The sequence below is a fragment of the Ptiloglossa arizonensis genome, chromosome 2 (genome assembly GCF_051014685.1).
Source record: "Ptiloglossa arizonensis isolate GNS036 chromosome 2, iyPtiAriz1_principal, whole genome shotgun sequence".
NCBI lineage: Eukaryota > Metazoa > Arthropoda > Insecta > Hymenoptera > Colletidae > Ptiloglossa > Ptiloglossa arizonensis.
Genome location: NC_135049.1, coordinates 25,015,619 through 25,038,677, shown reverse-complemented (window position 1 = coordinate 25,038,677; position 23,059 = coordinate 25,015,619). Strand labels below are relative to the sequence as shown.

At 32.8% G+C, this 23,059-nt stretch overlaps 8 protein-coding genes across 11 annotated transcripts in view; 7 read left to right on the top strand and 1 right to left on the bottom strand.

Moving 5' to 3' along the window:
- Positions 1-12,083, bottom strand: part of LOC143143841 (sodium-dependent nutrient amino acid transporter 1) — a 34,453-nt gene extending 22,370 nt beyond the window's left edge. The window contains exon 1 of the mRNA XM_076305584.1: positions 11,255-12,083. The gene's annotated coding sequence lies outside the window, so the exon portion shown is untranslated. The remainder of the gene's footprint in view (positions 1-11,254) is intronic.
- On the top strand, positions 627-3,550 carry Ift46 (intraflagellar transport 46). Its single transcript, XM_076305588.1, has 3 exons — positions 627-1,420; positions 1,944-2,135; positions 2,820-3,550. Exons 1-3 carry the CDS (start codon positions 915-917, stop codon positions 3,394-3,396), a joined length of 1,275 nt encoding a protein of 424 aa, XP_076161703.1. The 5' UTR covers positions 627-914; the 3' UTR covers positions 3,397-3,550.
- Clc-b (chloride channel protein 7) lies at positions 5,418-9,931 on the top strand. The gene is made up of 13 exons (XM_076305581.1): positions 5,418-5,696; positions 5,794-6,048; positions 6,251-6,379; positions 6,565-6,763; positions 6,840-7,093; positions 7,183-7,360; positions 7,425-7,949; positions 8,015-8,184; positions 8,300-8,479; positions 8,561-8,770; positions 8,863-9,108; positions 9,181-9,261; positions 9,332-9,931. The coding sequence occupies exons 2-13, from the start codon at positions 5,893-5,895 to the stop codon at positions 9,431-9,433; spliced, it is 2,430 nt and encodes an 809-aa protein (XP_076161696.1). The 5' UTR covers positions 5,418-5,696; positions 5,794-5,892; the 3' UTR covers positions 9,434-9,931.
- LOC143143845 (uncharacterized) lies at positions 11,038-12,343 on the top strand. The gene has a single exon (XM_076305592.1). The coding sequence runs from the start codon at positions 11,550-11,552 to the stop codon at positions 12,159-12,161; it is 612 nt and encodes a 203-aa protein (XP_076161707.1). The 5' UTR covers positions 11,038-11,549; the 3' UTR covers positions 12,162-12,343.
- On the top strand, positions 11,805-15,935 carry LOC143143844 (uncharacterized). 2 transcript variants are annotated; one of them, XM_076305591.1, is made up of 2 exons: positions 11,805-11,822; positions 13,950-15,935. In XM_076305591.1, the coding sequence occupies exon 2, from the start codon at positions 14,168-14,170 to the stop codon at positions 15,431-15,433; it is 1,266 nt and encodes a 421-aa protein (XP_076161706.1). In that variant the 5' UTR covers positions 11,805-11,822; positions 13,950-14,167; the 3' UTR covers positions 15,434-15,935. The 2 variants fall into 2 exon arrangements, with proteins under 2 accessions (XP_076161706.1, XP_076161705.1); XM_076305590.1 differs by lacking the exon at positions 11,805-11,822 and adding an exon at positions 13,141-13,525.
- Positions 15,936-16,238: 303 nt separating this feature from the next.
- LOC143143177 (diphthine methyltransferase) lies at positions 16,239-19,568 on the top strand. Of its 2 annotated transcripts, none has more exons than XM_076304161.1 (4): positions 16,239-16,373; positions 18,285-18,900; positions 18,974-19,109; positions 19,178-19,568. In XM_076304161.1, exons 2-4 carry the CDS (start codon positions 18,300-18,302, stop codon positions 19,536-19,538), a joined length of 1,098 nt encoding a protein of 365 aa, XP_076160276.1. In that variant the 5' UTR covers positions 16,239-16,373; positions 18,285-18,299; the 3' UTR covers positions 19,539-19,568. The 2 variants fall into 2 exon arrangements, with proteins under 2 accessions (XP_076160276.1, XP_076160278.1); XM_076304163.1 differs by lacking the exon at positions 16,239-16,373 and adding an exon at positions 16,781-16,893.
- Positions 16,683-16,961, top strand: LOC143154873 (cyclin-dependent kinase 2-associated protein 1). Its single transcript, XM_076326894.1, has one exon. The coding sequence runs from the start codon at positions 16,683-16,685 to the stop codon at positions 16,959-16,961; it is 279 nt and encodes a 92-aa protein (XP_076183009.1).
- Positions 19,569-19,678: 110 nt separating the features above from the next.
- The window catches only part of LOC143143176 (uncharacterized), a 36,498-nt gene continuing 33,117 nt past the window's right edge, over positions 19,679-23,059 (top strand). For both annotated transcript variants that reach the window (XM_076304160.1, XM_076304159.1), the window contains exon 1: positions 19,679-19,927. The gene's annotated coding sequence lies outside the window, so the exon portion shown is untranslated. The remainder of the gene's footprint in view (positions 19,928-23,059) is intronic.

Below are 23,059 nucleotides of genomic sequence, written 5' to 3'. Positions count from 1 at the left end.
CAGAAATAAAGTCCTTGTATTGTTTTGTACGTATCGTTGAATTCATTTTACCGAAGGTAACATTTTATGCTTCCCTTGATCGCGTTATCGATAAATAAATAAGTAAATCCAAACTCGGTGGAATTTTATCTGACAAATGTCGTAAACTTATTACGACCTTCGTATCCGCTGTCGTAAAAACTAGTACGTATGGTTTTATTGCCGCAGACATTTTATTCTTGCGAAGAATCGACCACGTATCGGGATCAATAATCCGTAGATTACGTATAATTCAATAATGGCTATAAACCAGGTAAAAATTATAGAAATAAAATGATCGAAGACGCGACGCAAATAAAAGGTGCTAATAAATCATACGAAGAAGTTTAACTCTTTTACGAACTTGGTTATTTTAGTACTTACCGCCAAAGAATTGCACGTCTATTCTCGCGATAAACAAAATTTATTACAAACGAATCCTTTCTAAAATAATTCATAGCAAAGAATTTTTAGTCAATTTTTATTCGAAGCAAGCAAAACCAAATTTACTTACACAATGGGCTTCGTATATTATTAAAATCGTAATTATAGAAGATAAATGATTTCTGATAAAATCAGACGCAAAACAAGTCGACATTGGCACAGCTTTAAAGTGTCGAAGAAACCTATTTTCTTGGTAAATAAATAAAACAACTCGACGACTAGTGCGCCTTAGTAAATAAATAAAACAACTCGACGACTAGTGCGCTCGTAGCACAGAATATCGTTTCTGTTATTTCTACTGCCTTGTAGCGTAATCGAATACGTATGTATGCAAGTAGATATCAAACGCGATGCAACAGTCGCATGTTGCGATAAGTCTGTGATCGTTTCAAAATATTCCATAAAAAATTTCATACAAAAGTATCGATTTGAAACGATATCAAATTTAACAAATGTATCGACGATGTATCGATAACGTAACTGTACAGAGGTGCAAACAGAAACTGGGAAGAACATGCACCAATATGGCGGCTGTCAAGCCTGCGCTCTTCGACCCACGATGCAACCATAGAAACAACGAACGCTCAGAAATCAAAACAATCGACCATTCGGTTCGACGATTTCCTGACAGCTACTCAGTCGTGATTATTTTCGAACGTCGAAAGGTTTTGCAGACGTCCGAAGGTTTACGAAAACTTCGAGAAAACCGTTTACGAAAAGAAACGAACCGCCATTTTCGAACGATGAACATGAAAGACAGCAGCGACGAGGACGAGACGCACAATATTTCGGCATTTACGAAATTCGACGAGAGCATCGAAGTGCGCAATGCCGAGGAAATCGAAAGTCCTATAAGACACAGACCATCGAGCTCCAGAAGACCGAAACAAACTCCTAAGAACGAAAGTCCGAACTTTATGGGGATAAATTCGCCACGCGGGAAACTGAACTTCCGAAGGTAAGATCCTCATTGGTTACGTATCGAAATCAAAATTGTTACGCCATCTTTCAAACGAATTACCGGTCCCGATTTTATTCCTCGAAAGCGCACGCTATTCAACTTTTCTGTAAATAAATTCTTCAGTCCTGAAAACACGCTTTACCACCGAAATAATAATTACCATTGTAATTATTGGGTCGTTCGGAAAGTCATTTCGTTTTTCTTTTTTTGGTGAAAATGAAACACGATTTTTTTAGACCACTTAGAGTAATTTTTACTAAATTACATATTCTCCATTTTGGAGAACGAAATCACTTTCCGAACGATCCGATATTTCAAAGTTTCGGTCATTCGTTAATTCTGTTTGGGAAACGCAAACTGAATTTATAATAAAGTATAGTATACGGATTAAGAAGAAAATCAAAGTAAAATATACATTACTTTAGATTTTTTTTCAACCTTTCAAAACTATATTTTAGCGTGTCCTATCGATCTGCGCAAGTATCGGTGATGTTTTCTAACGAAGATCGTCGTTCGTCAGATACTCGGACAATGACAACAGCTTTGGAAAGTCGTTGGAGATCAGTAGCGATCCCTCTGACAGCGAGGAAAGCGACGATGACGACATACAGGGGACGAATAACGCGCAACCGATCGAAATGTACAATCCCAAGGATTTCGAGGACTTGGACGTATCGACGGAAGTGAAAGAACTGTTCCAAAACATACTAAGGTACGATAAGTATAACGCAATTTCTGCCGACCTATGTACAAATACGTTCGTTTCGTCTTTTCATCTTGATAAATGTAAATATGCAAAATTCGGTACATTTTAATTTAATTTATCGTTGACAAAGCTTTGTTATTAGCGTTTGATACGGACACCAATGTTCTTGATTCGTATTAAAGAATCGGTGTAACTAATAGTGTATCAAGTTGATACGATACGTTTGAAGAAGGCACGTCGAACTAAAATAATACACGTATTAATCCCTTTGCGTCTGCGCAAACACTCGTATACTTTAAAAACAGCCGAATTAAGGTTGTTTGTTCGCTCGTGTCTCACAACAGTCGTACAGACCTCACCAAATTGAGATACGAATTAATTGTAAAATTGTGTCGCGCGATAAAGGGCAACATTGAAAAGAGGGGGCCTTCCTGTTTCGGAGCTTTACATTGATAAGGAAGTATTACTAATGAACGTGAACAAACACTGTCGCAATTGCCTTCTTTTTATGATCTCAATGAACTTCCGTGTGACCGAATCACGCGCTAGATCAAGCTTTGACATATTCTTCTGTATCTCTTAATCTTCAAAAAAAGGCTCCACGTTCCCCTCGATAACACGTACGCTAAATGTGTACCTCAAAACGCAAACTGAATTACAAATTTGAACAATCGCGTTGTCTTTAAATAGGTACACACTGCAGAAGATTGATCTGAACTACAAGCTGATACCGTTCATCCCCGATTATATCCCGGCGGTTGGCGACATAGACGCCTTCATAAAGATTCCACGACCGGATGGAGTCGAGGACAAAATAGGATTAACTGTTCTGGACGAACCGTGCACCGATCAATCGGACCCAGCCGTGCTGCACCTACAATTGCGCAGCCATTTAAGAAGCGCGGGTGCGGCCAGGCATACGGTGGTGAAACGAATCGAAGACGCCGAGAAGAACGTGAAATCCATCGATAAGTGGATCGACGACATCAATCAGCTCCACAGGAGCAAACATCCTTTAGCTGTTCATCTGACGCAACCTATGCCCGATATCGACACTCTGCTCCAACAGTGGCCGGCCGATGTCGAAGAGATGCTGAACGAAATGGAAATGGACTTCACGCAACTGGACTGCGAGCTACCGCGTCTCGTCGACGTCATTTGCAACCTCCTCGATATTCCCGCGGAGGAGGGCACGAGATTGGAATCGCTTTACACGCTTTTCACGCTCTTCTTGGAAGTGCGGAACGCCAGAGCTCAAAAGTATTGAACCCCGAGGGACGAGAATCTCGAAAAGATCGTCTCCGATTCATCCATTCTTCGTTCGATTCACCAACGGTCCGGTAACGCTTTGAAAACGTTGAAATGAGAATTTATACAAGTTACTATTTATCTATGGTAGTAGATTTCTTTTTTAGTGCTATAATATTAGGGGGACCGGAAAGTAATGTCGTTTCCCGACATTAAATTCAAATACATAAATTTTTAACGAGTTTTTATTTTTAATCAATGATATAATCACCCTCATTATCAACAACCTTTTGCCATCTAGTGTGCAAATTTTCAATGCCGGATCGATAAAAATCAATTGGTTTTTGAACAAAATATACAGAGATGGCATTTTGAATATCATCCAAATTTGCAAATCTTTTGCCACTTAGAAAGTGTTGAAGCGATCGGAATAAATGGAAATCCGATGGTGCAACATCGGGCGAGTATGGTGGGTGAGGCGACATTACTTTCCGATCCACCTAATACTTACGAAAACTTCTTTATAAGAGTGTATTAACTATCCGTCGAATCTCTTCGTATCTCGAACACGATCAAACGAGTCCCTCACAGGGAAGGGGCCTAATAACCCAGTAGACCTATCATCTATCAGTGAATATTATTTATTTTTTTTTTATTTGTATACACATTGATCTGTTTTGCGACAAGTACAACGAAATTTGAAAAAGAAAGAAAGATAAGTATGATACAGATTGTTTTCACGAATACTTTATCATTGTGTTGAAAAATTGCAAAATTGAAAAATAACACTGGACGTGATCACAGATGGTACATCGGTCTTGAAAAATAATTCATAAAGAGAAGATGTACAATTAATATTGAAACTGTCCGAAAGTGGTGTACATCGGAAAGTATATGCAACGGTGAGCACGAAAAACAGATAGTTGATAAGAGACCGACATTTACCAGATACGTTAACCACGATACATTGTATATGTGAAGCTGTAATTATTGGATCGATTAGCTCGACAATTGCACCAATCTTTACCAACCATTGTGGTTTAAACGGATTTAAATAAATCTATTTTTATATAACGTGAACACCGTACAGTACCTTTAGTGTCACTGTGGAAAGAATTATTTGCTCATAATTCACATTGCTGCAATTTGTGATACTGTAATCAGGGGAACTACCGTTCAGTCAGATTCTCGTTAATTGATGCACTACGCCAATTAAAAAAAAAAATAGGCGGTATTAACGATTACAACAATATCAATTGCATAATACGTTGATACTGTTATCGAAAGAGAACATTTATAAAATATTGTACTCGTATGTAAGGAAATAAGAATTTTATCTTTGTTTCTCCTCGTCCAATGTAATATACGAATTTGTAATAGCGTGCTAATGTAGCGCACATCGACCAATAAAAAATCGTTTAAGTTCTACAAAATCCGCAATATAATTCCCATTATGAATATATAGTCAAACTTCGGCAATTCGAACCTCAAAGAAAGAGCTAAAATCTTCGAGTTAGAGAGGTTTCTATTCATTATTGTTCGACTTCGCACTGCTTCAATTACCTTCACTCATAAACTTCAAATTGTAGCGGTAACAGCAATAGAAGTTCGACTTACAGAGATAAGATTTGACTTCTAAAGTTTCATAGAGGTTTTTAAGTTACAAAGGTCGAGTTATCGAGATTCAACTATATATTCATATTTTTTATATTTAAAAAGCTACGTAATTGTTTACTTTTAATAATTCGTGTGACGTTCTAAATTGAACGATCCAATTTGGATGGCTTCAGTATCTGCAGATTTTCTCAATAACGAGCATTTACGCAATTTACCGCTCTTATTTAATGTCACGAATAATAAATATAAAGTGAATATGTATATATTCTTCTGGAATTGTATCTGATAAATAGATATCTGCAACTTTTTTTAGCAATATAAATTTATATTAAAATAAGAATTAAATTAATTAGAGTAGCGTGCATCAATCGCTAAAAGAACTCGTAAATTAAGCACCGTCCTTGTCGAACATAAATCACAATACAAAGGTTGTAACCACGTGATCACTGTAGATTGTCTTCAGTGTAGAAAAATGAGTCATCTTTTTGCGTATACGCGACGATAATGCTTTAGTATAACGCTCTGATCGAGAGAAAAAGGGCGTTATATTACGATTTTTTAAAATGGTCTAAAAATTCTTTGATAATCGATACAGAAAGTAAAAATAAAATGATGTGAGATATATACACATATAATTTTGTAATTTAATGAATAATAAAACAAAACAAGTTACAATTATCTACATAGCTTCAATGACGTTAGGTACGTACGTTACTGTAATCATCCACACGACCGATCTAATAACACTGGACTGATCTAACCTAACAACACTGATCTTTCTTTTCTTATATATGTCAAGCATGCGGTAACACGAAGTAAATGTTGCACTTGTACGATAATTTTATCAGCCTTGAGTTTATTATTCCATAAAATGTAATTGAAGTGACAGTGTCTAAATATGACGGATTCCCAAACGCATACAAATGTGATAATAAACAACAGCGTCGAAGATGGTGTTGACAATTATGCTGACGAGGATGACAGGGAACGACTGTTAAAACCGAGAAACAATTTTGCATCATATTCAAATGATAATATCAATCTTAGATTTCGGGTAGGAGAACCATTTAACGATATCATATACTAAATAAAATTTCAATTCCATATTTGTTTTGACAACAGAATAATATTAATCACAAAAGTAAAATTGAAGAAGCTTTTCTCTGTATGATGTAAAACATTGCATATGATAACAACATTATATAAAGAAATTTTACATTTCATATTTGTTTTCTATGCTTTGTTATGATAAATAGAATATAAACTACGACCATAATGACGAATCTTCACAAGATATTATGGACAAAATTTTACATAATTCAAGAAGTCCAATTACAGAAGATGTAACTCCTGGAGCCACTAATTTCTTATCCACTAATTACGAGGTAATATTCAAAGTTTTAATACTATGGTTTTGTTTCACAACTTAATTTTGTTTATCTTTGTTTTTGGCGAATATCATGTATGAATAATTATAAATGTTATATCTTATCTCTTAAGCAATGCGTCTACCAATATATTTTGTCTTCCACTTAAAATATATCTTAATTTTCTCTTGTTTTTCCTTTAGAGTTTAGATTATGATCCCTGCGAGAATCATCTTCTATTAAATGAAGAAAGGAAAAAGGGATATAAATATGTAATTAAAAAAAATTTTGCCAGATGGTTTATTTTCTTATTGATAGGCATCTGCACTGCTCTTATAGCATCTTTTGTGAATATTTCTATAGAAGAATTAACAAGCCAAAAATATGGTTACCTCAAATTTTGTATCCTTTAATACTATTGTGCAAGTGTAGAATAGTAAATATAAATTTAATTGTTGTTTCTTACAATTAATGATAGATATGGATCAATGTGTAGTAGAAAATTGTTTATGGCTACCATATATACTATGGTTAATTTTAAATTTAGTACCTATCTTAATAGGGACCCTTTTAGTATCCTATGTGGAACCTATTGCTGCAGGTAGTGGCATACCACAGGTGAAATGTTATTTAAATGGAATTAAAGTGCCTCGAGTTGTTCGTATTAAAACATTAGCAGTAAAAACAATTGGTGTAATCTGTACTGTAGTGGGAGGTCTGGCTGGTGGAAAAGTAAATATTATTTTTTATTGTTTCTACTACTATTTATTCTTAAATAGCATAAAAACATATTTTGGTATATAATACAATGATACTTATAGGAAGGACCTATGATACATTCTGGAGCTGTGATAGCAGCAGGAATATCACAAGGAAAAAGCACTACGTTTAACAAAGATCTGAAAATATTTGAATATTTTAGAGAGGATCATGAAAAACGAGATTTTGTAGCAGGAGGTGCTGCCTCTGGCGTATCTGCTGCATTTGGAGCACCAATTGGTTAGTAACAGAAATACTAACATGCATAATACAAATACAAATTAATTGCTTCAAAATAATTTAGGAGGAGTATTATTCAGTATTGAAGAAGGACTTAGTTTTTTTAATCAGAGCCTTACATGGAGAACATTCTTTGCTAGTATGATTACAACCTGTACATTAAATATTGTGCTTAGTACATATCATGGACGACCTGGTGATCTTTCGTATCCAGGCTTACTAAACTTAGGAAAATTTGAAACAATACCTTATCAGATTTATGAAATCCCTCTATTTATGTTAATGGGAGCACTAGGTGGAATTCTAGGTTCTTCTTGGAACTATATAAATTATAAAATCACTTGTTTTCGTCTCAAATTCGTTAAAAAAAAATGGCTGAAGGTAGTAGAAGCTCTTTTAATTGGTGTACTAAGTGCAACAATGGGATTTATAATGATTTATACTATAAATGACTGTAAACCATTAGGAAAAGATCCCACTAAATTTCCTATTCAAATGTATTGCAAGGAAGACGAATATAACGCAGTTGCAGCTTTATGGTTCCAAACACCAGAAAGTAGTGTACGATCTTTATTTCATGACCCTAAAGGTAAGCTGCTATACGCATACATAAAAGATGACAGAATCTGTATTTATTAAATTTTTTGTTTGTAGGCTCTCACAATGACATAACGTTAGCAATCTTTGTCGTGCTTTACTTTTTCTTAGCCGTTTTTACCTTCGGTCTATCTATGTCTAGTGGACTGTTTATTCCATCTCTTCTAATTGGGTCTGCATGGGGTAGACTAATTGGATCAGGTCTTTCAAAACTTTTTCCCAACTACGTAAGATATAAAATATGAGTATATTCATTTTTATAGCTACCGTATATACTATGGTTTATATGAATATATAAAATATCATATGAAATAAGAACTTCCATGTGTAATATTATTCCAGATTGTTTTAGATCCTGGAAAGTATGCTTTATTAGGTGCAGCTGCACAATTAGGGGGAGTAGTTAGAATGACAGTAAGTTTAACTGTTATACTCATAGAAGCTACTCAAGGAATATCTTTTGGTTTACCAGTTATAATAGTTCTTATTATGGCTAAATGGGTTGGAGATTTTTTTAATGAGGCACGTGAATATATTAATCTTCATTTCATATTGGAAAAAATCTTCACAAGTGATAAAAAGAGTATTACGTTCGATATTTAGGGAATTTATGATATTCATATACAAATGGCTGGAATTCCAATATTACCATGGGAACCTCCCCCATTATCAAACAATATATATGCCAGTGAAATAATGAATCGCGCTGTAGTAACATTAAAAACTGTAGAAAATGTAGGGCATATAGTGGAGCTTCTTAAATGCGTAACATTTAATGGGTTTCCTGTAGTTGATTGCCCTAGTAGTGATCAGGTAATAAATTTTGTATATACATTTTATTTTAGAGCAAGAAATTTTATATTTTTATCATTTTGTAAAATTTATTTTTGTATTTCCTATTTTAGACTGAAATACATTCCTATGGGCGATTTCGAGGTTTGATTTTACGTTCTCAATTAATAGTGTTATTGCAAAATAAAATTTTCAACGAAAATCCAGAGTATTGGGAAAACAACTTGGATATTAAAATGTTCAGAAAAGAATACCCTAGATACCCAACAATTGAACAAGTCACTTTAACCGAAACAGAAAAAACTTATACAATAGATCTGAAACCTTTCATGAATCCTGCTCCATACACATTACAACATGTTTGTTACTTATTACTCTTCTATTTACAAACTAAAAAGTTTAATTATTTATAAAAATATTTTCTTTTTTAGTCTGCAGCACTACCACGAACATTCAGACTTTTCAGAGGGTTAGGTCTTCGTCATTTACCAGTAATAAATGACACAAATGAGGTATTAATAATTGTTATGTATTACAAAATATTATATCACAAAAAATATTGTAATTTTATATTTTCCTTAGGTAGTTGGAATAATTACACGAAAAGATGTTGCTAGATTTAGGATATGGAAACATAGAGGAAGAATGGGATTAGATGAACTTTTAATTACTAATAAAATTTAATTTTAACTTTTCTAATAAGTATAGAAAAATTTGATAGTGATTCACTAAAAAGACTTTTAATGATACATTGTATATATATATATATATTTATATATATTATGCTTTTATATAAATATAAGATAGATTGTTAATATATATAAGATATATATCAAAGATCAAAGTATTACAAAAAATATAAAGAAAATTAAGCAAATACAAAGTATACATAACATTAATTATTTACAAATAATTGCCAACCTAGCCAAGACCATAATTTAAAAAAGAGATATACTGGAAGAATTACAAGCAGTAGAAGGAAATAATATTCATATGATGAAATGTACATATTAATTTATTTAATTTTTGGAGCTGGTATTCTGCATTGTAAACATCTCTACTAATTCATACGATATAATATATGAAACCTTTATGTACAACCTGGAACATGAAAAAACATTTTATTGTAGAGAATAATAAAATCAGTGATTGGAATAATACTGAATCAATACTATCAATATTATCAATACTACCCTGCAGATTATAATCTTATGCCAAACTAAATTGATATCCATTTGATACATCTGTACAAACATCAATATTCAATTGGTACTTCTACAAAAGTATCAAAATTAAGTCAACACATAATAAGTCATGAACAAGAAAGTCAAAGGACATATTTATTTAAAATATGTACAACTATTTAAGAAAAAAATGTTCTTTTGTAACCCAGACCTAACTCAGAATTATGCCTATTTATAAATAAGTATATCTTTTTGTTTATTTCTGTAAAAATTATAAGTAGATTCAAACAAAACCATGTGCTTGCAATACAACCGTTTGTTATGCAAAAGTATACAAATACGTACACTCGGCAAAACAATTTAATTGCATTACATACGTGCACGTTTGCCATTAGTAAAGTTCTTTCTAAGCGCGCGTGTGTACGAAGATGCGCATAATTTGCGGCGACCCTACATCTGTGTAATGTGGCAAGTTTTTACTAACCGAATATATATATATATATATATAAAACAATAAAATGTTATCGTATCTACGACTCTAAATTTGGTTAGGTTACGATACATCTTTGGTTAGGGTGTCATATCAATATAATGAACTAATGAAACTTTGGTCACATGGTAAACTCTATTTACATTTAACGTTATGGCCTCATGAAACGTAACATATGCATCTATGATTTGGCATAATAATATAATAATTGATGTTGCTATGACTGCAAAATGATCTCTAAAATATTTTTATCTATTATAAAATAATTGTACATTTGCGACCCATAATATAATATTAAAATGTAAATTGATTCCCGGGTTGAAATAAATTTGGCATGCGTAAAATATAGGAAATAAATGCGATAAATCCACCTTAATAAAAAAGAAAGTAATGAATAATTAAAACAAAGTTTTATGTACATTTATGGAGTATTATTTTTTCTTTGTATGATATTTTAAAAAAATGTCTGCTAACTAAAGGAAGTTGGCAAAATTTACAAACATCAAGTGATATATATATCTTAATTACATGTTAGTTTACCTTTTATCATCAGAATATACAATGAAAAGCAGATATGATTTGAAAAATTAATAAATGACGTTACAACTTTGTGAAACACAGTTCCCGCAAAAATGATATTTATAAAAGCCGAGCGTATAATAAATGTCGCCAATTAATTGTAGATACCTATTTTGGGATTGAATCGCCTTGAGACAATAATACATACAGAGAAGAAGACAGCTATCTCTTTCTAATCTCCAATAAATTGACTTTAAAATTTTTTCGTGAAACTGTACCAATAAAAACAGTACATAGTGAAGTCTTACGTACGAGTACGACGATCTTTTTCTTCTTATCAGTGTTTGTGAAAATCGCACGTATTTAAAGCCGACATAAGAGCAAAGAACTTTATCAGAACTTAATGTAGACGCAATACGAATAATCAACGTCAAATATTTTTCGTCTAAACACACGTGATTCGAAACTTAACGGCTCTACCTACAACGATCCGCCATTCTTGTGATTGGCTTCTGAATTAATTGCACTTTGCGCATGCGCGTAAATCAATACAAAGAATTAAAAAAACGGGAGGTTAATTCAAACAATTTTCTGGGCAGTACATTTTATGAAATGCACGTTGTACAATTTTTGTAAGAAAAAAAGTAATCTAAGGGGGGTATCTGAATACAAAATGAACAATTATAAGTGGAACACAAGCAAGAGTACATTAAAAAAGAACCAACAACCCCTTTTAACTGGAGAAAGAAAGAAAAACACACGTAGACCTCTAACAAAACGTCATGAAACAGAAGAGGAAGCTATAATTCGACGGTTTCATGATGCACAAAGAATGGCAAGATTTAGAGCCAGAAAGAAAAAGGCCTTAGAGGAAGCAAAGGTGCTTGAAACATTAAAATTTAACAAGCTTTCTGTAATTACAAATTTAAAGAAACAAAACATTATGTTTAAAACCACTAATTCCATTATTACAATACCAAATACCGAACAATTTCAAACACATTTGCCTATGCAGAAATCACCAATTGTTGTAGATACATCTTGTGAACAAAATAAATATTCTCAGTTATTGGCAATCATCGAAGAACTAGGAAAAGATGTTAGATTAGCATATGCTGGTAGTAAAACTTCAACAGAAAGGTTGAAAGTAGTCATTGTACAAGCAAGAATGCTGATTAAAGAATGCTTATTAGAGACAGAAATTAACTCACAACAATAATTTGTCTACAAGTAGATATATAATTTTTAATAAACAGATAACTTATTTTTATGATATCCATAAAAATGTGAATAGTTAAATTTTTAATTTTAATTCTATATAGAAAAATATTAATTATACAGAAACATCATCTTCTGTATAAAAGAATGCAACAATTGTAAAGAATATATTTACTAATTTCACTTGTACCATTTGATAATAGAGAGCCATATCGTGTCTTACTATGTATAACATAAGTATTGAGTATATAAACAGAAGTAATAAAAGTAATTCATTGCTATAATAACAGTAATACTCCATACAAAAGTACGAGTAATAATACGTAATTGACAAATATTTTAGATATGAGAAATTATTAAAATATTTCTAGTAAATTTTAATAAAACAGTCATTTTGCGAATAATATACATCATTTCTTTAATTTACCTAACAAAATATTAATAGGTCTCGAACATTTAAATTCAAAAACAATATGATACGTAGACGCGAATTGACTTTTAAAGTAATTCTTATTATTACTATTATTACTAATTATTATAAATTATTTTAAACCTTGTCGCATCAAAATGTTTTCGTAACTCGCAAATTCTTCGAAAACACGAATCCTCTTGATGAGTTCACCATAAGTCTCACCTTCTTGCCTGAAAGAACTGCAAAAAACACGTCAAAATTTTCTCAATCCTTAAAGGAAACGTTCTTTCAAAATATTGAGAAAGTTTACCGTAAATTGAATATTTCCAGGAAATGATCATTTTATCGAAGAGAAAGAAGCGTGAGATCTCTATTAGTGAAGACGATAAGGTGGCTGAACATTTCGAGAGTGTTCACGACTCTTTGACAATGTCGTCGTGTATTTTAAGACGCGGTCGGTTTGGTCAATTGTTTTGCGGTCTCTCAGGTCGTACACCTGTCCGTCGTGAAGTTGCAGACGGGAGTAGGAAGGGGTTATGGTCAATAAACGCAACCACGTCACACGCAGCCTATCGGCGACCCCGCTTGGCCCCTTAAAGTGGCTCCGAACGAAAATCTTACATGTCGGCCGATATTGCTTTTGTGCGTTTGTCTCCGGGATATCTTGAGAAAAATCGGACTAATTTCGTACAAACGGCATTGGCGGACGCGTTCCACTGCGAGGAAGATTCAGATATAAAATAAGATCGGTCCACGACGCGGTTTAGCTTCACCGTGAGTTAATCGTGCGTTTCAGTGAACTGACCGAATTGCGTCCGCCATTGTTGTGATTGGTGAACGTTACAGAGAAGACAGCGTTCTTAGATTGGTGCGCATGCGCGTTGCGTGCTACTTGACGACGCTCTTCTTTCGAATTTTGGGAGACACGCACACATAAAAGCAACACGACACAGGTAGCCGATACGCATACGCACGTATACATACACGTATTTCGAAAACAGTATTCGCCGCTCGATTTTTGCGCACGTGCTATGGACCTTTTTTTGAGCTCGTTACCCGCGTCTTTTTAGATGTTGGAAATCGAATTAATTTTTATGTTTCTTCACTTGCTGCAGCAAAGAAAGTGGTTAACGGCATTTCTCAAAGAAGATCGCCAGATTGATGCCCTTTTTTTCTGCAAGTGTAAATAAATTTTTAGTCGTTCTTGTTAACGATTTAGTTTACAGAAAATTTATATTCACTAACAGTTGAATGACAGTTAGATGTATAAATATTAATCACAGTGCTTACTAAACTTCAAAACATGTAAACTCTCTTTGTCATTTTTCTGAAAATCCTTCAACAAGTTTTAATTAATTGTATTATTTTGTGTTACAGGTAATTTATAATATTCAAATGTAATGTAAGAATTATTTTGTATACAAGAGTATACAAATGAACATTTAGTCAATATCAAGAAAAAAACAACAAAATTGGCTATATTTAGCCAAAAACGTATGCATAAAATATATTTTGTGAGAAGTTTGGAATTTGAAACTTACAAAAATGACAGATTATATAGATGATTGTACTTATGCTCTGCATAATTGCATGTTATGCCTAAGGCTAAGAAAAAATCTTACCTTAAAAAGGTAAGGGAAATGCGAGAATATAGACGACAAAAATTAAGATCAGAAACAATAGAGGAACGCGCTGTTAGATTGTATACTGCTGCCGAGAGAATGAAGAACGCCAGAGCGAAAGAAACAGAGGAGCAGGCAGCAATACGAAGAATGCAGGAAGCTCAGCGTATGGCTAGACATCGTGCTAAAAAGAAGCGTTGCTTAGATGAAAATTTAGCGAGAGAAATTTCAAAGATTGCAGAACTCTCAAAAATGCCAGACGCAGCAACAATAGCTCAAATGTCAGAAATGAACATGAATAAAATTTCTGCAGAGCTAAAGCAAATGATGGAGAGGGGAAAAGTACCAGAACATATAGTTCAAATGGCTCAACTTGCTGAATTCAGCAAAATGACTGAATTAAATAAAATGTCTCAGGATATGGCTAAAAGATATGAAATGGAAAAAATGGCAGAATATGCCAAGACAACAGAATACATGAAAATGCAAGAAATTGCCAAGATGTCGGAAATTGCCAAAATGAATGAAATGGTGAAACTTTCTGAGATGGCTAAATACAATGATATAACAAAAATTAATGAGATTGCCAAAATGAATGAAATGATGAAAATGTCTCAAATGGCAAAGATTAATGAAGTTCAAAGAATGAACGAAATAGCTAAACTAAATGAGATGGTACAGATGACAGAAATGGCTAAATATAATAATGACATAACAAAATTAAACGAAATTGCACAAATTAATGAGATGGCTAAAGAAATTGCAAAAATGAATGAAAAAACAAAAATGAATGAAATGATTAAAATGGCTAATATACAAAATGATATTACAAAGATGCCTGAATATTCAAAAATGGCAGAAATGGCAAAACTAACAGAGTTGGCTAAACTAAATGAAATAACAATAACAAAATTAAATGATCCTCCACCACCAAAGGTACCAGAAATTCCTCGAATCCCTGAACCTGTGATCACTGTGCCAAATCCAAGAAATTTGCAAAATGTTCAAACTGTTCAAGTAGCACAGGCTAGCCCATCCAGTACAATAAACTTCCCTACTGTACCCGGTCAGGGTAAATATGCTCAGTTACTGGTTATTATCGAGGAACTTGGAAGAGACATTCGCCTTTCGTATGCTGGAAGTCGCAGTGCAGCTGAACGTCTTAAGATGGGTATTCAGCATGCTAGAATTCTTGTACGAGAATGTCTACTGGAAACGGAACATAATGCACGGCAATGATCTGCCAATACACTTAGTGAATAGATTTTTAGCAGATTATTTTAGATAATGCTATGTACATTGTATGGAGTACAGCAGTATATTTTAAAGGGAGTGTCTTAGCATCCACAAAATTGTGCATAAATATCTCATTCTTACTGTTTCATATTTTATACGAGTTTACCAATTGTACGTTTAATAAAGAAAAGTGTAAGAGGTTGGGAAAATAATAATTGTGAAACCTAACATCACTTTCAATAATAATTAAATTGATTTTTAGGAACAATGTACACTTTTGTGGATGCCTAAAAGAAAAATTAATCAATTCATAATGCATAATATTGGGTATAAATGAAAGAAAAGAGATTTGTTTCCTCCTTTTGGTTTTGTCTTTTTATTAGGGAGGATTTAAAGACCACCATTTTCTATGCATATGTAGATGCAAATCATGAAGGAATCATTTCTTCATATTAAGTTCTAATTTAGTAAGTAGGAAAATAATATTAAGCAGAAACAATTTGTACACTGAAGAGTCTTCATTTATATTTTCTAAGGAAAATGTATTGCATTTTTGGTTAAAACTATGGGTACCTAGTAATTACCTACAGTATACAGACAGAAAAAATTGATCAAACAAAACGTACCTATGGAATGTATAATCCTTGAATATAACTGACTATAAGGTATATCTGAATAAAAAAAAAACAATTTTCTACAACAATGTGTATTGATTTTATACCCTTAATTGCGTGTCGATTAATTTAAAATTAGCGCCAAGATATTACTGTAGTTCATACTTTTTCTCGTCATACGCCATTTAAATTTCAGACACATGAGTACAAGCGGAGTAGAAGTCGATAGTTTCATGTAAACTTATAGCATATTATATTTAATTTTTATTTGTACTTGTTTATTTACTCTGTGAAATATACATTCGCGTTTCATTAATATTCTGTTAAAGGTAAGTTCTACGAAACATAAAATAAAATTATATGTTTGATTTGAGGTTATATTTATGAATTCCTTAATCTTGTTTTACAAAGATTATGCGAAGATACATGAAACGTACACGACTCAAAGGTTCTCGTTTTCTCTATATAAATTTTTTCCGTGTTCTCATTAAAATATAAAATTTATTATTATTATTTATCTAATGAAATTAATGTATTAATCAAATTGTAAGAGTTATTTTGCGATATTTGGTTCTTTATAATTTAGATCTCCTTCATAAATTATTTGTTAGGGTATTTAATTAAGAAAAAGTTAGAAGATGGAAGAAGAACGAGGAAATGTAGAAGTTTCAACAAAGATCACAGAGCCATTACTGAGCGTACCAAATCCAAGAGCCCTACAGCAAACTGTTTCTTCTGTACCTGGCCAATCAAAATATATACAGCTACTTAATGTCATAGAGGAACTTGGTCATGAGGTTCGACCTACTTATGCCGGCAGTCGTACTTCTGCCGAAAAAATTAAACGTGGTATTGTACATGCACGTATTCTAGTCAGAGAATGTCTAGTCGAAACTGAGAAAAGTGCTCGTCAGTGAAATACTTGTTTTAAATAATTTTATACATATCGTTCATTTTTAACTAATCAAGTATTCAAAAAGTACTTAATTACAAATAATGAAAGCACAAAGACTTAAATCATACTATTGTCAAAAATGAAAATGTATTTGCATGTTACATGCAAGAACCAGAATGCCAATTTGCCTACCTCAGATTTTGACCACATGATAGTGGTCATTAATTGGAAGTCTAGCATAATTCAGAAAAAAGATGTTTGTACATCTTTGTATTTTTATAAACTTATTAAAAATGCATGCATCATTATATATTTATTTTATAACTGAAAAAAAGTAACTTATTAGTTTCTACACTGCCAAAGAGTACAATGATAATAGCCATTAAAGGTTATCGTTTATTAAAACTATAAAGTATGATTGATTTTATGTGAATGATGAATACGAACTGTTTTGCAAAAATTGCTCTTTTAAGTATTATTAATTTATTTTAAAATTAATCAAATGATGCATTCCATCAAACTTAAACATAAGTATAAATATATACGAGTCCTTCATTAGTACAATGTGTTTAACATCTATTAAGACAAATTAAAGTATCCTTACATGGATTATTGATAGTACAAATATGCTTCCCAAATATCATAGAAATAAATATTTAATAAGAACTCCAAATAATGAAGAATCAACATAATAATAATAATTTAGGTATTATAATATATATTTGTAGTAAGATGTATACAAACACAATGCAATATGGTGTAAAAACTATGTATTACAAAAATGTTTGAAATGTGAGAATGAAAAACAAAGTTCCTATGATACTTAAATTTGCTCAGAACTGTATTACTACTTTTAAGAAAAAGTTAACCAATGACCATGTATTGTTCCTGATAATATGATCTCAATGATAACAATATACTTTTGACCAATATGTACATTATATATATGACTATACAATTTACGAATGCCATATTCTCAGCATGAGTATATAAATTATGTAATTTCAATATACATTTATTGGAAATTTTTAAACTCTTAGAAAAGTAAACTTTATACCAAATGTTTTTAAATAAATTCTGTTTTTTTTTAAATAATAATAGTAATAAATGTAATTGGAAATAATATATAATCGTGTGTGTATGTATTTGAACGAATAATTGCAATTTGTAATAATTTAAAAATTGTATGTCATATTTATATAATTCTCATTAATTGTAATATTTATAGTACAAATAAAGATATTTCTGTGTGAACCCTATAAGACCACTTTCAAAATGGTTGTAACCTTTGTATTATAAATTGTAAAAAGTACATATTTATCAACCAAAGGGTTGTATGTTACAGATTAATGAATGAATCATGTTCCACACTTTGGATAGCTTTGATACCGACTTTCCTGCTGATTCTGTTGAATGGTGCCCAGCAAATTTATTCAGAGATATATTTGTATGTGGGACATATCAGTTAATGAAAGACAATGAAGCAACATTGGATAAATCAAAGTCATTGAAACGCTTGGGACACATTTATATGTTTCGGGTCATAGACAATGGACGTTTATACCTATTACAAATGTTAAAAGTACCTGCTGTATTAGATATGAAATGGATGCATGTTATGTATCAAAATAAAATTTTACTTGGTGTTGTAAATTCTCTAGGCTACTTACAAGTATATCAATTAAAAAGCGATGAAGGAAAAGAAGCTTTAAAATTATTAACGGAGACAAAGATTTCACATAGTGATGATGTTCTTGCATTATCATTAGATTGGTGTACTGGAAGATGGATGGATAATAATAAATCGAATTCAAAAATAGTAGTTAGTGACTCAAAAGGTTACGTATCATTGTTTGAAATAAACGAAAATGAACTTAATAAAATTAATTCGTGGCCTGCTCATGAATTTGAGGCTTGGATCGCAGCTTTTGATTATTGGAATATTAATGTAATATACACGGGTACGAAAAAATTATTTTAAAAACATTATTAAAATAATATAAAGTATTTGATGACAAACTGATTATATTTAAGGTGGCGATGACTGTAAATTTCAAGTTTTTGATACAAGGATAGGAACTCATCCTATCGCGTTGAATAAAATTCATGGTGCCGGCGTTACAAGTATTCATAGTAACGCAACAAAAGAGTTTTTATTATCATCTGGAAGGTGGTGTATAGAATGTGCAGAGTAATTTAATAGTCATAACTTCTGGTTGTATATTTACTATTTTTTAGTTACGATGACACGTTGAGATTGTGGGATACAAGGAACTTGAAACGATTCGTTTCGGAAACTAATCTTGGCGGCGGTGTATGGCGTTTGAAATGGGATCCTTTCGCGCGAAAATATTTACTTGCCGCTTGCATGTATGGCGGATTTAAAATTATCGACTGCGAGAGAACAGAAGCACCGTCTGTCATTGGCGAATACAAACATGAAAGTCTAGCATATGGATGCGATTGGTCCTTATTAAACAGTGCAGAAATTACAGAACGAATACACAGAACACAAGAACGGAATGTTTTTCTGATTGGTACTTGTTCCTTCTATGATCACGTTTTAAAATTATCTGCAACATATTTAAGGGACGATTAAATGACTTTTTAATAAAAGAAAGGAAATATAGTGGAAATTGTATGATTTTTTCGGAGTATGTATTATTATTCCTATTCATGTAATTCGAATATGCGTTTATGTGCCGCTTAATTTTGTTATGTTTTTTATCGAAGATAATTGGTTGGATTCGAAAAATATTGCGCCCGCGCAGAAAAGATTAGGAGTCTCAACGTTGCTGTTCGATGGACATAGAATAGTTACAGAACCTGTTGGAAGATGGCAATGTTGAAGCGCGAGCTGCATTTCGCCGCGGCCAGTTCGATAAAAATCAGTCGTTTGCAGGGGCTGTTTTGGCGTGGTGTCAGTGCTGTGATTACTGTGAGGAGTTTGCATGCGATTCCGCGGTAAATTATCAGTGACTAGTCGCGGTAAGTACACGTATGTTTCGTTAAAAATTTTGTTCGCGTCTTTTGATTCCGATGTGTCCTGTGGCACTACATTTTTCTCGCCGTGATGAGTAAAATCAGCTGTGGAACCGTGCACGTCTTGTCCCTGTGGAATGACCTAGAAAAGATTTGGCGCGTATCCTTGCAAAATTGTCGTAACTCGTTTTATAAATCCCTTTGTGCACACATCAAAACAGCATCGATACTAAGGTTGGAATACCTGATTTGTTACGATATACTTTTGGAAAGAATGCAGGACAGCGGTTCGATTCCTCTGTCATTAGGAACACCACATTCAGAGAATTTAATCGAGTTTTGATCCTGTCTCTGGTCCATTGATTTATTAATGAATTCACCCATAAATGATAGTCTTACACTCAAGTTTCGATCGTTTGAAGTAATTTTTAACCGTCAACATTCTACGTGTTACACGATTTGCCGTATTATATCGTCTAATTAAAATGTTACTTTACAATTGAATGAATTCTTTGGGTAGTCGAAGTTTACACGTATGTATGTACTTAATGTTTGTTTAATCGATGATAGAAAACAATTTCGTACCGGTTGTGATTTGAGCAAAATTCATTTTACATTATATATGTGAAAATCATTTTACAATCAATTTTCAGTGAAGTTGTTTTTATTTAAAAATATTTGTAATATTTCGAACGAATGTCATGAAATATATCTATGATCGCAAAGAAACGATCACAGTGCCATTGTGATACCTTTTGATCATTTACGTGTTTAGGGAGGGGTGAAAGAAGAATTCAGATTAATCATTACTGATAAATTAATGCCGCGTTCAAAAGTTTTACACGTCAAATCTGCGTCTCGTTGTTATAGAATTAATGTTGATTTAATGAAAAGAAGAAATTGGATCGCGATATGTCGCGTTTCTTTCTTTTTCGAACGCCCGAATGTCAAGCGCGAAGCTCGCTTGACAGTTACGCCTCTTGTTAGACGCGGTGAAGGTTACTCAACAGCATATTAATTATTCTCCACAGCTTTTGACCGTTAATTCAGATATGATCTAACGGTTTCAACCATTATCCGTTTCTTTACCATTATTTACCCGTTGTTTAATTTTGTTCAACGATGTAACTAGGTAAATGTTTCTCACATTTGGAATTGAAATTAATATCCAATTTCATGATCACACTTCGGTACTTTTCTCATTGTTTTGACTGTTCGATACTTTTAATTCCTACAGTTCAGTTAGTTTTCTATTAACCGTTAAAAGTGTGTAATACCAATTGTTACGGCGCGCTAAATTTCGGTAAAGATAAAACACAGACCGTTGTTATGAAGCGAATCTTATGGACATTCATTATGAAAACTAAAAATCGCCTTAATATCTTTTCTTTTTTCGACCGACTAATTGATTTGAATTAACCGCGCGAAAAGTGGCGTGTAGGATTAGTAAAACATATTTTCTTTTCACCGGTTATTAATATGTTGTACGTCTGAAATCAACGACAAGTAGAATATAGACAGCAAAGGTTACGTTGGCTTAGAGTGACTAAAGTTTATTAACCTTTCTGCTCTGTGAAAACAGGGCGTTGTCTTTTCAAATCTTTCACAGCGATCAGGGCTTCGTTGTCCCTTATAAAAATTAAGAAAAACGATCTCAATTCTTTTGTACATTTCATGGTGACGTATGTATCTCATCGCGTACGTAAGTGTATGTGTTTGTGCGTGTGTAGTATACGGTTTAATCGATCTCGTGCTGTGCCAACGTTATCACATGAAACGGAACGGTAGAATGGGTAGAATCATCGAAAAACAAAAAATACTTGCTATAATTTTAACGAACATTTGTTTAGATATTATTTTAGATAAAAATATTAAATTTCATAAATCTGTGTCCATTTGAACAAACTTTATTTAAGAAAAATAAGTATGTATAAAAACATTAATTGCGTACGCAGGGGTTGGATTCGTGTACAGTTTGTCTCATTTATGTATCAATTTATTGATATCTATTTCATAACAATCAACCACTTAGTAAAATTGTGTACAAAATATTTAAAGACTTGCAGAATTAATCGAAAGAGAATTCAAGATTTATATATTGAAAAAAAACAAACATTCTTAATTAATATGTATTAGTTTACTAATTTATGATTACCGCATTACGCGGGTATTTCTTGCGATACATTCTCTAATTTTTTCTCTGCTTGAATGCCTTCATCCGGCAATATTTTTTTCAATTAAAATATCTCGAGAGTGTCACCGTGTTTGATTTACTATGTAATTTACCGTTTCTTGATATCCGTGAATAAAATTTCTCGAATTAACTTCTTACTAATAGATACATATGTATATATGAATCATACACGTCTTTAGACAGAAAGAAGAAAGCAAATCACGATACATTTCTCGTTCAGGAACGATTCTTGGTATGCGTGGTTAATTAAAATGAAAATTTTTCGTTAATCAACGAGCCATCGAACACACGGTAAAAATATTTCCGTGTAACGTCGATGCTACACTTATTAGAGAAGCTCGAAAATCGACAGAAAAGTTTACACGTTCGCATAGGTTCTAAACAAAGCACGGGTGCAAACTTTAAAGACAGATAAAACTTGCCGAAGAGAAATAAAATATTTGAATAATTTTCTGGGTGCTAAATAGTTTCAGCTTTTTAATTCCTATGACAATAATTTTGCGGTACAACTACTCGTGCTGCAGATTGACCAATATGCGGATGGACTCACTTAAAACGAGAAATGTTTCATACTTAATTTGTATAATTTCAAAAAGCGCGTATACCTTGCAAAGAAAATTTTTTTTCAATATCATTTTTTTCTTTTTTCAAGGTTATCAAGATCATCCGCGTTTCTTTTCAATGAAAATATCTTTAGGGTGAATCACGAAAAAGAGAATCAGCTAAACAGAGAGTCTTTCCCTCGCAGCATATTGTCCGCGCGTCCACTGCAATTATGCACTCGATGCATCCTGCTTCACATCCTTCATGCGTCATACCGACCCGTTTTTCTTTTTTTTTTCTTCTTCTGTTTTTTCCTCTTTACTCTCCGCGTCATTGCATCCTCGTGGATACTAGTCCGTGCTACCACGTGTGCATCCCTCGACACATGTGTCGTCGAGACA